An 18,101-nucleotide genomic window follows, 5' to 3' on the forward strand; every position below is an offset into this window, starting at 1 on the left:
TCTCAACTGACTCAGGGTAAGATGGCAAATAAATATATTTCCTAATAAATATTAAAGTTTTCCTATAAATTGAGACACCTGTCTTGTCTGTACCTACACACTCTCAAAAGAATCATCACATAAGTAAATGAATGTAAATGAGAACATTCTTCTACTGTAGGTTTACATATTTACCAGTTTACATGTGCAGCTGCTACAGATTGGTGTATGTACAACTACTGTATCAGCAGTGCAAAAGAGTATGTATGTAATATGATTCAAGCTTTGTATGTTAATGTTACTGTATTCTTCATAGAGGAGATGAAGGCCACTACTGAACTAAAACCAGAGAATTTCAGACATAAACTGATCATTAATAAACTCACAGTTAATAAATACACTTCGGGATGCAGCTGGGAAATGCTTCACAGCACTTCTCATCTCATCACTCTCAATGGGCCTGTGATTCCTTCAAAGGAAAAGTCAAAGACAGAGCACTTGTGCTTATGTCATTGATTTGCATCTCTTCCCCTGGTATCTGGTAAACTATCCTCTCTTATGGATAGTTTTTGTTAACTGTGGGTTTGGGTAGGTATAGCCATGGCTGCTTGTTTCACTTGTTGAAAGATTGTTTGATCTGATGATTGTTTAGCTTTCTGAATCAACTGAATTGTACATTCAGATTCATTATGAACAACAGACAGCTACTGTCATCATCATGCTGAATAAGTATGAAAACTCTGTCTGTTTCTGTATGTTTAGGCTGTAAGGAGTGCTGTGAGCGATGTGTGGGCAGTCTGCCCTGGGCCTCTCTCATAGCTACTATCCTCCTCTACATGGGCGTGGCCTTGTTCTGTGGGTGTGGCCACGAGGCTTTGAGCGGCACTGTCACCATCCTCCAGAACTACTTTGAAGTCATCAGAGCCCCTGGAGAAATGCTGGATGTCTTTACCATGTGAGTGACTTGTTTTTACCTTCATTTCTCACACAGATTAAAGGCCTTTACCTGTAGGTTTTCTTGTTTTGGTACAATAACTATAAAGTGCAAAATCCATTTCATTACACTCATGCCACCAGTTTCTCAGTCATTTTCCTGTCTTGCGAGCAGCAGTGTCTGTTTGGTTCAGTGCTTTAAGAAAATCAGCTTTCAGAGACTTGAAACTTGCTTGAGGTAATTCATCACAATGTTAGGTAAGTATCAGCAGGGAGCGCATGAAAACCCCCAAAATAACAGAGCCCCTGCCATCCATCATCCTTAATATGGAAGCATGTTGCTATTTCCCTTGAATGCTAGCAAAGCCCATATCATCTCATAAGTAGCTCAAACAACTTCCTGGCTGCCTTCAAATAAACATGTTGCAGGACAATATCCTGATTCATGGGGAAACCTATTATGTGCCTTACCTATGTGAAGCAACAAGCATGTTGCAGTTCTCCTTGAATGCTAGCAAATCCCTTCTTATTTCAGTTGTAGCCCAGACAGAATACCTCAGATAAACATCTAGCAGACTAAAGCAGTGTCCTGATCCGAGGGAAATATTTTAGACTCTAATGTACCTAACTTATGGTACTAACACAAGTATGTTGCAATTCCCTGCAAATGCTAGCAAAGCCCTCCTCATCTGAGAGGTAGCATTGATAGACTACCTCAGATGAACATTTAGTAAGACTCAAACAGCCTAACCTTTGAGAAGCAACAAGCATGGGCTCGTCTCATCTGAGATGTAACTTAATATTATTATTTACTTTACATAAGCATCTTTATGCAAGGGAAATATCCTAAAACTAAAATGAACAACCGTAACCATGTTTGAGTAAAGTATTTCTCGTAAGGGTCAGCTTAATAGCATGCACAAGCTTAAAAAAAATGTGTTTCAGGTTATATTGTCCGTGATGTACAGCTGAATGAATAGGATTGGATGTTACCAGCTGCACAGCTGTGAATGAGCCACTCATTGTAAAGCATATTGCAAACAACTGGAGCCAATCAGCCAATACAAGTGTAACTTCAGCGCTCTGCCTAAAGGTTATGGTTCATAAGTGTGGGGGACAACATCAACAGTTCCAATTCTGTGCAAAACAAGACTTTTAAGCTAAAAGAAAGAAATCAGTTGATGCTAAAAGGAGGCTTCAGCAATCTGAGCGAGACAAATTAAGTGGATATTTTCAGTGTTTTTATAGTGTTTGTAGTATGAAGTTCCCCCTTTGTGCTTCCACAGACGGTGTTCCCATGATGACCTACAAGAAAGGGATAGTAATTTTAAAAAGGGGAATTTTTACGAAAAAAGGACTGTAACTTTGGAAAATGACAACTTTGTTTGTCTATCTCAGACTAGTTAGGAATATGGATGTTGTCTCCTATCACTTTTGAAATTGTTTTAAAAAGGGATCTCTTTACAGACAGGAGAAACAATTACAGCAACCAATAACTCTGTCAATATACATATTGTAATAAGATTGACTTGAAAATTTGAATGTATCCTTTAGCAAAAACATGATTCAGCAATAACAAACCAAAGCCAATTTAGCTGATTTTGTCAGAAACCAGATATCATTCATGTATGTACACCAATTTAACACTACAGAAATAAAATGAGTTACGTTGTTAAGTAACTATTGATTAGCAAGATTCTAACCTTTAAAAGCAAAATCCCCCCTGAAGCAGAATTCATAAATGGAATGTTAGTTTTTCTTTATTGTAAATGTGTTAATGGAGAATTTGAACCACTCCCTCCATAAGAGCAGCAGCAGAGAGACAGGCTGCAGTGACGAAGTCATCCATAGTCTGATTTGGAACGGTTCCATAAAATGGTGAAAACTGGAAACACAGCCAGGACTCTATGATACCAGTCTCAGTGACTTTAGGTTACATTTTCTGATTCACAGCTTGGAACCACAGATCTAGATGAAAGTTAGTAAATCAAAAACATCCAATATGGAAAAATTTAATCTGCTGGGCAGCATGAATGTATTCAGTAAATTTCATAGCATTTGATATTTATTTGATATTTCTTATATATATGTGGAAATTTTGGGCTGATGGTGGTAGAAGAAATTTAATTTCAGAAACTCTTGATATCAGGACCAAAGAGTTGGTGGGATTAACCAACCATTAGCAGAGTAATAATATATTGCAACCAGGATTAGGGTTAACCTCTTCCACTCTCTGTTTTTCAGAATACAGCCGTTAGTTAGCTGCTCACAGTCAAGCTAGTTTTAATTTCTTGTGTCAATGGAAAGTAATGAAATTACCTTCAGAGAGAAAAAAATTCGAAACCCCATGTCAATGACTTCCTCCTCTGCTTCTTTCCCTCTCCAGTATCTCTAACATCCCAGTTCCCTCTCTCCTCCTCCCCTGCCTTCTCCTCTCTCACCTTCTGAGAAAGGGAGCCAAGTCAATTTGTATTGACTTATTCCTCTCTCCATAAGGTTCCTTTATATTAGTGGTCATGATAATGAAATGGATATAAGGCAAGGTCACATTCTTACTGCTGTCAGTTTTCCCATTGACCTCTATGATAAATTAGAAATGAATTTTACAAATTTTCCTGGGCAAGTAATTATTGTCCTTCTGCAGGTTCAGGAAGTGACATCCTGGGATAAACCACCAATTCCATGCTAAGAAAAGTAGGACTAACACTGGGAACATACATACACGTACATTTACACCACCTGGTAAAACTGACCCATTTGACCCCAACTGGCATGCCACAGATCAGATATAGAGATGTATATGGAAGCCCATTTCCACTACCATACATTTTTTTCTCATTATTGTAATAGTCTCATAAGTATGACAAAACTATGTCCTAGTGTTGCTATAGTAACTTTTCTTTGTTTGTTTTCATGTGGCAGAAATGAGCTTCCACATGAACACATGCTGGCGTGTGTTATGACCACAAAGCACACTCAGTTGTTTGTTTTGAGATATGAGGAAGAAAATCGGAGAAATGCCAATGTGAGTGATCTGAGCATATGAGTTTTCCACTTTATCATAAACTGAAAATTGCTGGTAGCCCTGCCCATCAGTTGCAAGCCCCCCCATCTGCCTCAAGCGACCCTCTATCCCAGACCCAGGCTCACCCTCCAGCTTCACTATTATCTCTGACCCGTTTATGGCAATTACTCATGGTGATTTAGCTGAAGATACATATGAAGTCTACAAATAACACTCTGAGATGCAGTCTAGGATTAAAATAACTAAATACTCATTAACTGCTGACACTGTGTGTGTGCTTGTGTGTGTGTGTGTTCTCTCCGCAGTGTTGACATCCTGAAGTACATCATCTACGGCCTTGCAGCTGGATTCTTTGTGTTTGGAGTCCTGTTGCTGGTGGAGGGCTTTTTCACCACTGGAGCTATTAGGGATCTCTATGGAGAGTTCAAGATCACTGCCTGTGGACGCTGCCTGACTGCATTCGTAAGGGAACTTCAAAACTAACAGATTTCATGTGATACAATGGAATTTATAATTGTATCTTTAAAATAAATAGGGTACTGGCAGTGAGATGTTCTGTGGTACATGGCAATGATATGGCAAAGACCATGTAGTTAAAGGAGGACAAGTCTGGTTCCATGAAGAGACCAAAACCAATGATGAATTGATCTGACTAACAAGTATTAAGTGTGATTCCACAGCCTGATACATTTTATTCCTCAGCGCCATAGAGCTCCACTGTTGTTAAAAACTGTTAAAAACACATCAGTGATCCACACTGCTGCACTGGGAGACATTTTCCTTCATCACCATAAAAATGACAATTGTGGTTTATTTTGAATCAATCCCACACACACAGTCCTGCTGCTGTAAATTCGTACTAGACCTGCAATTGTGGATCTATCCACCAAGGATAATTATCCCCCAGCAAATGCACTATTTCCTCCTGTTTGAGTAATGTTTGCAAAAAAATACAGTTCCTAGATGTTTTAAGAAATTACAAAAATGTTTGAAAATATTCAAGAGTATATTTGTGCACCATTTTTAAAGATTTATGTCTTCAGTAGGAACTAATGTGCATGGAGCTGAGCTTTTACATAATCTGAGCAGCCCAGATGCATCAGGGTGGTTTTAAGTGAATTAGCTGTCCTTTTATATGCCCAATTCGAGGAACAGACCAACATATAGGGATTAGCAGTGCACACAGTACAGTATATATTATTCATTTAAGAAACATATATTCTCTACACTGAATGTAAAGAATTATTATTTTTTTTAATTATTAGAATAAATATTCCACAATAGGAATGAAGTGATGATGTTAAACAGCATTGGCCCTGCCAACTGAAGCAAAACAAACGTGGACGGATAGTGTTTCTGAGAAATAAATACTGTTGCAACAAACCTGAGACTGGTCTAACTCTTTATAATAGCTTGACCTTTGTGCAGTTATTCCCTGCACAAACATATTCTGTATGTTTATCACTGCAAGCCTCAGACTCAATGTGACTATTGTGTGGAGGAGGGACACAGAGAGAGAGAGATTCGCCATTGTCCACTTCTGCTCAGGAAAATTTATAGGAGGGCTTTCTGGTGTAGGCCTCTGGAGACAGCACACTTGCACACACACACACACACACACACACACACACACACACACACACACACACACACACACACACACACACACACACAAACACACACACACACACACACACGCATACAGACATACACGTCTGTAGCTTGTGAGAGAAAGCTAAAAGGCAAAAGAGAGAATAATAGAGAAAGAGCGGTCACAGTGTTGAATAAAAGTGAGTGTGTTTTGATGTCTCAGAGGGAACACACAATTACGCCTGTTTGTCAATGACAAATTTATAAGCACCAAGAGTTAATAGCATAATGGGAAATGAAGGTTGCGAAGAAATACTGTCCTTTTTGCATTTTAGTAAATAAATGACTCTACTTTGTATACTGTTACATACTGAATGCAGCACCATAAATGTCACATGATCATATCTGTATAAAATGACCTGCGAATTCTATTTTCCAAAACACTGGGGAATTTTCAAAATAGATAAAAAGTCGATGAGTGGTTTTAGAGTGGTTAAATAGCATGTCATCGGTGATGTCTCTGTCACTCATTATCTTGTGTCCCTGTGTTTGCAGTTGATGTTCCTGGCCTACCTGTTCTTCCTGGTGTGGCTCGGAGTGACAGCATTCACCAGCCTGCCAGTTTTCATGTACTTCAATGTTTGGTCCATGTGTCAGAACACCAGCTTGGTGGAGGGAGCCAACCTCTGCCTGGACCTGCGTCAGTTTGGTATTTGCCATGATAACATCAGTTATCGCTTGTGGGTGGGGTGGTTAGATGTATGTGACATATCTACCCACTGTCATATTTATTTTTCTCATTGAAACCATCTCTACTTTGTGTTGTGAAGTGTTCTTAAAGTTACGGCTGCTGATGGTCTTTACCTACAGCATGTTGGCGATTCCACAAACCCAGTAGTAAGTAAGAAAGTGAGAGAGAATTTGTCTGATAAGAGATACACAGAATCTTTTATGCAGTCGGGTTACACTTTTGTATTCCTCTCATTTCTATTCAAACACATGGAGAGGACAGTTTTTGGCAAATTCTTTTGCCCACCGTGTTGCTCTGGCCTGAGAAGAGCAGCATGGTGTCTATATTGATCTATACTGGATGATGTCATTGAGACCACAACTGCAAGTTACTCATTTTGAAAAAAAATCTATTTTTCCTCTCTTTGGGATTCATTATAGTGGAAATGGTTTACTTATTATCCACAGGAACTGTTTATCTGCTTTAGAATACAGTCCATCCATTCATCTTTTGCTCTTGAAATAGTGTCAGTGGGCCAGTGGTGTGAAGTAGAGGTCCTCCTGATCTTGGATACCCAATTTTCTCTACAATGCTCGATTAGTGACCGAACACATACTGAGTGTATCCACCCACTTAGTGCAGGCGAATCACCAATATACCAAACTGGCACACACAGTGGAAAAACCTGTGTGTGCCCAAAAAAACTGCCAAATTGCCAGTAGAAAGCCCACAGTGTACCATGTGCCGTACCAACAGTATATAGCCCAGAATCAGATACTCAAAAGGAATGATTAATCTGATCTACCTTCAGTAGTGGTTTTTAAGACAGAAAATTATTGATCCTAGGCTATGTATCTGTTTTTATTAGTAGATGTTGGCTGAAGGCCTGTGGACTGAACATGTGTTTGTCTCAGTTGTGTTGTTCCAGGGATTAGAAAGGCGGGCCTGTGACCTAAAGGTTAAGCAACAGTTTCACTTCCGTAGCAGTTACTATTCAAGTACACTTGGCACTTAACCGACAACCTGAGGAAGGATATGTCACATAACAGCATACAAACCATAAAACAAAGAGTCAATTAAATTAAACTAATTTAGTCCAGTATGTCTTAATGGTCTTCGGTGCCATCAGCAACGCAGTCCAAACTATGCAGACAAGTAAATACTTCTCAAAATAAACATAAAATAACTGACAGGAGAGGCAGTTCAAACTCCAACAATACAAAGTTTTGTTCAGCTGAAAGTTTGATGTTTAGCTGCGGGCACATTTATATATTTGGGAGTTTCTACACAAACATTTTTGGCAGGGTAACCAATTTTAACAGCAGTACACAGTATGCAGATTACTTGAACCATTTCCAGAAGAGCAATTACACAAAAAGGGGATTTTTAAAAAGTCAAGAAATGTACAACAGTTGGCTAATGGCTATTTGGACAAGTACAAATTTCTAAAGAAATAAGCATCCACCATAAACCCTCAACAATTCGTCACTGTAGACTGTAGAGATTGATTTTCACATTACCTACATTTCAAAATAATTCAATTTTTCCACTAGAGACCTTAGTGGAGAATGCACAGACATATAGATTTAAATTATATAAAGTTATAAATATACTAGAACTATAAGTGACTAAGCACTTGGTCCATTGCACTATTAACAATGGCACAGTAGAGACTTTTGGGAAGCTCAATTACAGCAATTACATAACTTTCTTTACAAATGAGAACACGGTGGTTTATGGTTCAATTCAGTGACTTCTGACACCATATTAAGTTATCCTTACAAGACTGATTCATTCTAGTCATACACATTTGTACATGCTTGGAATACATACTGTATTAAAACCAGATATTGTAATGTTTATGTATTATTTTACATGATGCAGTCATAGCAGTGTCCACCATGTTGTTCTTCACATTGCCCACATAAAACCAAAAAAAAAAAAAAATGCTCCTTCAGCACTGCCACCTACTGTCCAAATGTAAAAACTACAAATGGGCCTCTTGTCAGCAAACTAATTACTGTATTTAATGAACGTTTCGCATGGGGAACAATTGCAATATTTCACTTAAAAGTAAATTGCCGGTTCATAAAGGCTTGGAATCAGCACTCCCGCCGGTAACACACCGTGGTCATGTTTTTTGTTTTGTTCTTTGTTTTGTTTTGTTTTGGGTTTTTTTTTAAGGAGCAGTGACCATCTCTGAGGAGAGGAAGGTGTGTACAGGATCTGAGAAGTTCTTCAAGATGTGTAAATCCAACGAGGTAAGAAAAGAGAAAAAACAGGGAGAAAAGGAGGGAGGATCATGGCTGGTGTTTTTTGAAGTTTTTTTTAATTAGTAATGATACAGATGCAAATATAATGATTTGTGGCTTGTATCAAAACATAAAGCAGCAAAATTAAAACCCTTAACTTCCATTAAAAATGACAGTTGTCGTGTGTGTTGCAGCTGGACTTGACCTTCCATCTGTTTGTGTGCGCACTGGCAGGAGCAGGAGCTGCTGTCATTGCCATGGTGAGAAGAACTACTGTCATCCGATCGGATATTTAGTTGTAGTACTTATTGGTACTGACTGGTATCAGCTCTAATTCATGGGTAAAGTTTACAAGAGGACAAACAAGACACATCGCTCACCAGATTATTTATGCTCTATGGTCAAAATGTTTAGTTTTTTTTTACCCAAATGTTCTGTCGTCTGGGGGTTTCAATTATCATTAGAAGTGCAAATAATAGAAATAGGCCTCGTTTTCAAACACACCTAGAGGGAGACAGAGAGAGAAAGGCAGAGAGAGAGAGAAAGAGAGAGAGAGGCAGAGAAGAGTAAATCCACTCTTGTTTGTCTGCAGTAATACAGACGATGAGTCACCAAGCTATTCAGATATCTGAGGTGTATGGAGATATCCCTATCTCCACCATATGAGTTCAGCAGGTATTTACGAATCTGGGCACATAGTGTTACTTATTGTTTATCTCTGTCTCCTTTCCACATTGCATTGACATACATCCATCTATTTCCTGTACCTTTTTATTCCAGCTCAGTCACAGGGGGTTGGAGTCTATCCCAGAAACACTCTCCATCTCCCCCACAGTTTTCTTTGAGAGAATCAAAAGAATCTGAATCCTTTAAACAAAAAGGAACCCCAGTAGTATGAGGGATGTCTAATTTGACAGCATAGACTGAAAGTGATGGATCAGATGTATATCTGCTTTATGGTAGTTGGCATAGTAGGTTTTTCTCCTGCTACTGAGACATCAAGGCTGAAAATATAGAGTATATTAAAAGGCAACATGACAGAGAATCCCTACAAAGGCTATGCATGCTAAAGCATGTACATGCAAATCAGTATTTGCAAGTTAATTAGGCCTCTACAGTGAAGCAGTAGTGTATGGTGAGCACGTAAAAGGGTGTTTTCATGGGTTTGACAAAGAGAAAGTAAGTATTCACAACACTATAGGTTTGTTCAGTAGGAATGTAATACAATACAAAAAAACACTTGGGAAAAAAAACCTCAAAGGAAAAGTAAAAGTAACTGCTCTGTATTTGGTCACTAGGGGGCTCCAGAGTTTAGCAAGCCAAAGGGGAGAGCGTGAATCTATACAGTGCACTTCCATCGTTATTTAAAATCCAGTTTAGATCAAACCACACCCACCTCCGCATGACGAAAGCCTTGACAGAAGGACCAAAGCCTCCACCCTAACCCTAACCCCATACGTTTCATCTAAATTGGCTTGGAGCAAGGAATACAGTACAGCTGCTGTTGTCTCAAACCTACTACAAATTCTGCTCTGTTCTCTACCAGAAATCAACAGGCCTTGTTTTCCTAAGCTTTCTCCCAGTTGCATATTACAAACTAACTTTATGCTGGTTTTGAGACAGTAGTTAGACGGCTGAATGCCGTGGCCAAAAATGACTATGAGAGCATGAGAGTGAAAAAGAACAGTTGAGTGTTAGGCCCTAGACTGAAACGTAACTGCAGAGTCTCCTTTTACATGACAGTAGTCATGTGATCCATTGTTACTATAAAAATGGATTGATCTGTGTTAAAATAACACTTGATGGTATTTTGTTGTCATTTTTGCCTTTATTTGATAGCTGAAAGTGTAAAGAGACAGGAAGAGAGAAAAAGAAAGACATGCAACAAAGGTCCCCAACTGGAAATAAACAAAGGACATTGCAGTGGTAGGTGCTGTGACCTTTAGGGTAGTAGGGCACCTCAAACAAACAATTGAATTTTGAGTGTACTGGTGTGCAGTGTATTGTCCCACAGTGCAACACACTTAGGAAACAAAATGCTTAAAAATGTGATCTAGAAAAACAAGTATTTTATCTTCACAATCTCGGGTTGTTTGGCAGCAATTGGCTTATTGTATCATTTCCTTCTAGTACAAAACAATAAAGTTCATTTTTTTCGTTTGTCTGTTTGTGTTTTTTTTTTTTTTTTTTTTACAAAAATAGTGTACTGTGACCATCACAGATAATACATACTGTATAAAATTAGGATGTAGTATGAAAGGCTTATTTGAGATTCAGTGGTGGCCTCTACACTCAGTTTTACTCATTATTGTACATGTCATCCAAGCTCTATCTATCTGACTCAGGTACCACATGGACTAAAGGTGTCAGTAAGCTCAAATCAAAGTAGTGGTTTGTTGTCCACTTTGCTGCATGTGTACTTTTCTTTTACGTGTACCCGACTCTTCCTCTCCCCCCTCAGGTCCATTTCCTGATGGCTCTAGCTGCCAACTGGGGCTACCTGAAGGATGCTAGCCGGATGCAGAAGTATGAGGACATCAAGTCAAAGGAGGAACAGGAGCTGCATGACATCCACTCTACACGCTCCAAAGAACGCCTCAATGCATACACATAAAAACACATCCACGAGAAACGACACACTCACATACCTGTCAGACACATGCAAGATGATACATGCATAAACACACACACTCACACGCACACAGGGCCTGACACAAGCCCATGGACAGCAGAAATATACAGTATATACACAAGTGAAAAAACACCAACAAACATTCAGACACACAAATAATGACACAAGTGGGCAGGAATTAGTTGATAACAAAAATGATGAATACACAAACACCATCATCATCCTCGTGTTGGCAGTAGGTCATTGGCTCAGGCAGTCTATGCTAACACTTTAGCATCCATTATGTGGGTTTGCTCCATACATGCTTTTAACCCTGACATCTTAAGACATCCTGAAAGTGAAAAGAAGCTTTTAGCTTTACCCTAAAAGTAAAAATGGATCCCAAAATAACAAGCAGAGACCACCTCATCAGAAGAAGCTGGAAGGTATTTATCACTAAAACTTACTGATGAGAAGCTGTATACATGATTAGTCACTTAGAATAGCTCCAAAAAATAACCTGGCTACATCATCTGTAAGAAGATTTCTTAAGATAAAGGCCTAGATTTGACATGGCCCTCAGCCCTTCTCCCTCAGCACCCAGAAATATAACTGGTTAGTTGTTTTCAAACTAGCTTGGCAATGTATGAATGTGGAAAGCAGTCAACTACAACTTGCCTAAAATCAGAACGAAACCAAAATGACCATGTAAAAGTTACTAGAAAATTAGCAAAATATATCTGTTTACATTACAGTACATGTATCACAAACATTTGTGTGTTTCATATTTCCTTACAACACAAAGAATGTATGCTTTCATAGCCTGGTGATGTGATTGTCAGATGTCAAATGATAAGTCTGTCTTCTCATGTAGATGTCACGTATTGCATGTTAGAACTTTTGATGCATATGTGTGCACACATTGACCCGGTTAGCTAGCAAGTGGAGTCATATTAGGCTAGCAGACGGTTCAAGGAAATGTCACAAAAGCAGATAATCCATTTCTCTGAGCCAGCTAAGCGCCTGAGAGAGAGAGAGAGACAGAAGAACAGCTTACAAGTTGACACCTGCACCTCCCAGATCTGTACTAGGCTGACAGCAGCCCACCCAACTTAGTAGTACTGCTCTTCCTTCCCTTCCTCCTGAGGCTACCCAAAAGGCAGCTTCAATGTCCTTCAGACCACCAGAGACCACCCTGAGCTTCACTCGCTCCTGTAAGGCCACTTGCTTCATAGAGTGGTTGTGCCTAGATTCGATTTGAACCTTTTTTTTTTTTTTTTGTCATAATACTGAAGACCTAAATCTTACTCTCTAATTTTCTTAATAGCTGTATACTTCTCGAAGTATTTGATATTTGAAATGAAAGCCTTCGGTCAAGCGCTTTAATAGCTCAGTCTAATCAGCACTGCTATGTTGGACAGCGCTGTCCAGGCTGGGGCACCGTGAAAGAAGTGTTAACGGTGCGAGGGGTAAAGTAGTCTGTAATATACGTTGGGTGTAGTGGTCCATGCCAACGCCTACCCCCCCATTAACAGCACCCCCGACCAGAAAATAGTTCCAACTATCCTGATATGTAGAATAACAGCACAAGAAAAACAGAAGTCAACATTATGTCAAGAAATACCAAAAAAACAATGAAGAGGAGAACCCAAAGAAATGTTACATTTTTAGTTTGGTGCCTGGTGGCCTGAAGCATCTGATTCAATTTGCCTATGTTTGCAGAACTGCTATGAGCTGTTCACATGACACACTAAAGCCCAAATCAGCAGACACATGGATGAGTTTGGTGTCTATGAACTCATCATTTAATATGGGGGCTGACCACCAGGACAATGTTCCTCTTTTCCCCCCAACAGCCTCAATACCTGCACTACACACAGCACACACAATTTATCCACACACTATCTCACGCGCACGCACACACTCACACACACACACACACACACACACACACATGCACAAACATAGATGTGGCTGAATGGTTGGTATTGTGCAGGTAGTGTTGTATGGTGGTGTCATGCTGTGTCGTGTCGTTTCGCCACTTGATAATGACTGGCATTGCAGAGAAATATGGTCCCAGAGGAAATACAGTATGTACCTCCCAGGTACAAATGGGTAGCTTTGCTAACTTTTCCTTCCCTCCCCTTTTCTTTCCTTTTCGTCCAACCTCTTTCCTCCTCTTTCTCCATCCTATGACCTCTTCATCTTGAGCCCAGTTACATTAGTTGTTCCACACATACTTGTTACACATACCATACAGACAGTATGTCCCACAAGTTGCCATTTGCAGGGTGGGAGGTTCAATTTTTGAAATGAAATGTGTTTAAGCAGGCTTAATAGTTAATTTTAATAATTATAATTAGACCATACAGTATATTGACTGATAAAGTAGGCAGATGAATTGATGTCATAAATAAATCTAAATTCTCTTAGTATTGCTTTATTTTGTACGGTATGACACATATCAGGCTTCTGTTATCAGAGTAAACCTTATTATGTTACCATAGTGGCAGGGATAAAAAAGAGGCCATGTAAAACAACTAGTGAAACAGGGCTTTGTGTCCTTCCCTCTTCATCCCCAGTTTGTATAAACTTGTGATTTGTCCTCAGAAACAGAGCATCTTAACAGCACAAAGTCTTTTTAACGTATGTTCTATTCTCTGTTAAATCATATTTTTCCTCACTGTCTTGAGTTTTGGCACATTGTTATCAGTATTGTTTATGTGAAATTTTAGCATTGGGGGTATTTAAATGGGGCAGGTGTGCACTTTTTCATTTTCATGTAATGATATTGTATTTCAGTGGTTCTGCACACACAGATACACACAAAGCACACACACACGTGTATACAGCAATCGTCTTGCGAGTTTCGATTCTTTCATTTTGATGTTATGTTTTCTTTTTTATATTCTTTCAACAATACCTAATGTGACCAAAATGTATTTATCAGTTGAAATTGGTAATTCGAACAGGTAACTACTGTGATTTCTGGGTGGTGTCTTGATTGTGCAGGAATGGCTTTACTGAAGGTTTCAAAGGTTGAGGATTCAATTCCCAAAAGCATTTTATGGCATAGCTGTTTGTAGAGTTTGGTTGAGCGTGTAAGGTGTTTGAATGGATGGGTGTGATGGGATGGAGTGGTGGGAGCACTGGATTATAAAATAAAAAAATCTAAAAAAAGCAAAAAAAGGTCTGAAGGAACCAGGAAAAAGAAGATGAAACTCAGCAAAACAGCTGCAGGGATTGATTCCACTGGAGTGGACTGATGTCCAAGATGAATGATGTTCCAGCTAATAAACTCATGGATTAAGAATGATTCATTTTACTAGATAGCTTTGTGGTTTCCAGTTCATTTTTGGTGTCTCAGTTCATCTCCTTAGGTGCTTATATATTGTATGCTGTATATTGTATTACTTTTGGATCTGCAGAACTACGTGGATGCAACTTTACAATATTTTCAGAAATCTGCAGATTAGATCTTAAAATTTTGATAGTTCAAACTGGGATTTTGATTTTGGAATCCAATTCTAAACTTAATGACAATTTATTTGCGACTGCTAGTTTTTTAAAGAGAGTTAAAACATTAGACTTGTTTTAACCTTTAGTTATGATGCCAAAAATCAGAATAATGTTGATCCCACTGGAGGGATGAATTTGTTCTTAAGCAGTATACAAAGAGAGATTTGAGACTTGATCTAATTATACATAGTCTTTCACCAGCATCCAGGGATGTTTTGTTTGTATTATATGTGACGTGTTGTTGAGCCAGCCATTAGAATAAGACGGTTGTATGTGATGTCCAGGTTCTAGCTGTGAAGGAAAGAGGTGATTCTCTATCTGCCAGTAGAGATGACTGAGAGAGAATTCAGTTTGTCTTCAGAATGATTACTGTACTGATGATAAAGATGGTGATAGTGGTGATGACTGGTTCGATTTGATTAAACTACCAGCACACACGTACACACTCAAACAAATACATACACAGTCCACCACCACCATTACTCTGAGCCATAGTTCTTTGCTCTTTTACTTTTCACCGATATCACTTCACTTTTAGTATCAACTTTTAATCTCTGAAACTTTTTAAATGTGAAATCATTTAATTAGAAAAAGAGAAATGTGTTTTTTCTTTTACTTTTTTGTGGGCAGTATTAAGCACTGTAGCTACATTAAATCTGTATAAAGATATACATATATGTGAAACAGTTGAGGTGAGCGGCCAAGAGAATGATTTCCTATCGGTTACAGAGTCTGGAGGAGGTCGTTCAGTCCCAATGTCCTGAGCTTCTACTCCCCACCAAAGCTGCATTTACACACACATGAATGATATGAGCTTTCTTTGCAAGTCTTTGCAACACAGTGGCTGTCCTAAATTAGAAAACAATTTACATGGTAGTAGATATATTGGACTATGTAAGCGTATTAAATACATTTAATATCTAAAACTACCTTTGTGCTTTGAAAACAGTTTGGTAAAAATGTAAACTATATAAGATGTCAGTTGGAGTAAAACGTCCAAAAACATCAGCATAGTCCTTTAAGAGGCAGGAATGCTCACAAGATGGCCCTTCAGGCTCTAATAAAATGTCTGTTTCTTTCCATATTAAAAACCTAGAGCATATCAGAAGAATATTATGTAAAGACTATGTGATCAAATCTCACAGCTGTTTTGTTTCATACTGAACCTGTGAGGTTTCATACACACGTAGAGACCAAAACCAAACTGATAGAGACAGCCAGTCAACAAAACATGCATTTAGACATTTAGTGGCTGAGTTTCCACAGAGGCACTAAAGTCTTGCTTGTCTTGGATTTTTGTCTTGAATCTAGTGTAATCTTCCAGGATAAAACAGAGTTTAAATATGTTTATTTGTGTTGTGTAAATGCAGCTAAATTTGACACAACAGAAAAAAACCACATACCATCGGTGTCGATTAGGGGAGACTCCACCAGACTTGTTCAAGGGTGTCTCGGCTGCGTACTGTCAGTATTTTTAAGGGTCTAGTTTTACAGTATTCTGTCATTTCATTGCCTGACAATGGATGTCTTGTCAGTGTTTTTAACCTCAGATAAAAGAAAAAAAATAGTTTTTTGTGCACTTATTGACCATTGTGAGCGCTCTCTCTCTCTTATTCTTGGTGTGTAAGTGCATTGAGATCCCCATTGTGGGATCTGTGTATAGTCTTGCAGCATCGGTTATAGCCTGAAGAAATAACAATGATGAAAATGAATGAACTCATAATAATAAAGATAATCTCATACTAGGTTAAAAAAAAAAAATTAAAAAAAAAGACAGTGAATCTAGATGTTGTTTGTGGCATGGTTATGCATTCAATGGTCATAATTTTAATGATTAAAACAAAACAAAACAAAAAAATCAATCTTTCCCACTGGCACTGTTCTGCTGTTTTTGTTTTGTTTTCCACTTTTCAGTGTGCAGTGTTGCAGTTCCGCTTGCTAATGGTGTTTCTAAGCTACCTTGCTTGCTCAGTTGTTTACCACCAGAGCAATATATTGTGACAGTTTGACGAAATCAAGACGTAAACACTAAATCCATTCCCGTAAATTGCCGGCATACAAGCGCATGAATCTATGACTGCAAGTCTTAAGTGATATGATCATGGTGTTCTTTATTGTTTATCCTAATAAAGAAGATTTGCAGATGTGGTGTAATGTATTGCTCTGGCCACCCATTGTCCTGCACCCACCCATGCTCACATCCTCTTCCTCTTTCTGGGCATTTAGGCTACTTTCACACCACAGCTCCTGGTGTCCAGTTTGGATTTTTATGACCATATTTGAATTTAAAAGTGACCCAAGTCTGATTTCCTATGTTGTTGTGCTTTAAACAACTCACATTCATACACAAGAGTCACTGATGCATAAGTAACGCTTCATGTAACCTAGCAGCACAGCACAGTCAGCACAGCTCACACAGCCAAAACGCCAGATGTAATTGACGCTAACAAGGCAAAAATAATAATTCAAGCTACTTCCAAAGCAAATTCAGAGTTGCACAATCACGCTGGTAGGAGAAGAATGAGGTGTGAGTGTAGGCCACAACGACTGCTGCTACCTTGGTTCAGAGGGATGCAAGGAATTAACACTGGCAGAGAAAAGAATGTGGCAAGCATAGATCTGAAAGTATTTATTTTTTCATTTGGGCAACAAGTCCGAGCAGTTTGAGCAAAAAACGGAGTCATCTTTACCAGGTGGTGTAATTGTGGCCTAAATGAAACAAAATCACCTAAAACCTCAGATTTACTGTTTAAACAGCCACAAGAAGATCCAGCTGCTGTTTTAACCAGAAAGAGAATGTGAGCTGCTCGCTCTCCATTTGTGTGTCTCATTTACTTTCTAACCCACTTAAAGTTGAATATCTGTATTGACGTGTACTAATCCTGCGTCCTTCTTGTCTACCCACTGACCACACCTGAGCATGGACTCACTTTACCATTCCATGAGCCTGACCACACACATTTGTGAGAGGATTCAGAAAACTGACCATGTCAGCATAATAAAGCATGAGATCTGATTTCTAACCTTCTGGGAGAAAGATTTGATCTTTTTTTTGGCTGCTTTTGCAGCTGCAAAACCTCAGTTCTGTATCGCAGGATGAAAAATCAGATTCTCTGTGCCTGAACAAATTCAGCTCTTGTCCATCAGGAACTGAACCACAGATTAAAAGCTGACGATCTCAATCTGTGACATTTCGGATGTAGGGAGTATCTTTTTCTGTTCCTCCATAATATTCTAGACTTTTTGTACTTCACTCTGGTTGCTCAGTAGCAGGCTTTATCTGATTCACTCCTCCATTTTTGTACATATCTGTGCCAATAGCTTGGGCAGACAGTGGCTTTTTTTTATTTGTAAAGACATGAACTTGCTTGCATATACAAATAAAACAAAATAATACACGTGTGTAATTGTTAATAAGGGAATATTTTGAGTTTGTGTCTTCATTTCACATAATGCTTTTCT

At 38.8% G+C, this 18,101-nt stretch overlaps 1 protein-coding gene across 1 annotated transcript in view; it reads left to right on the plus strand.

The window, feature by feature from the left end:
• The window catches only part of gpm6ab (glycoprotein M6Ab), a 32,097-nt gene extending 14,119 nt beyond the window's left edge, over nucleotides 1-17,978 (plus strand). Inside the window, exons 2-7 of the mRNA XM_040147484.1 lie at nucleotides 742-934; nucleotides 4,243-4,399; nucleotides 6,083-6,236; nucleotides 8,442-8,518; nucleotides 8,704-8,769; nucleotides 10,971-17,978. Of these exons, the coding sequence (XP_040003418.1) occupies nucleotides 742-934; nucleotides 4,243-4,399; nucleotides 6,083-6,236; nucleotides 8,442-8,518; nucleotides 8,704-8,769; nucleotides 10,971-11,123 (800 nt within the window). The 3' untranslated portion in view covers nucleotides 11,124-17,978. The remainder of the gene's footprint in view (nucleotides 1-741; nucleotides 935-4,242; nucleotides 4,400-6,082; nucleotides 6,237-8,441; nucleotides 8,519-8,703; nucleotides 8,770-10,970) is intronic.
• Nucleotides 17,979-18,101: the final 123 nt, after the last annotated feature.

This window comes from Xiphias gladius, chromosome 15 (genome assembly GCF_016859285.1).
Source record: "Xiphias gladius isolate SHS-SW01 ecotype Sanya breed wild chromosome 15, ASM1685928v1, whole genome shotgun sequence".
Lineage (NCBI taxonomy): Eukaryota > Metazoa > Chordata > Actinopteri > Istiophoriformes > Xiphiidae > Xiphias > Xiphias gladius.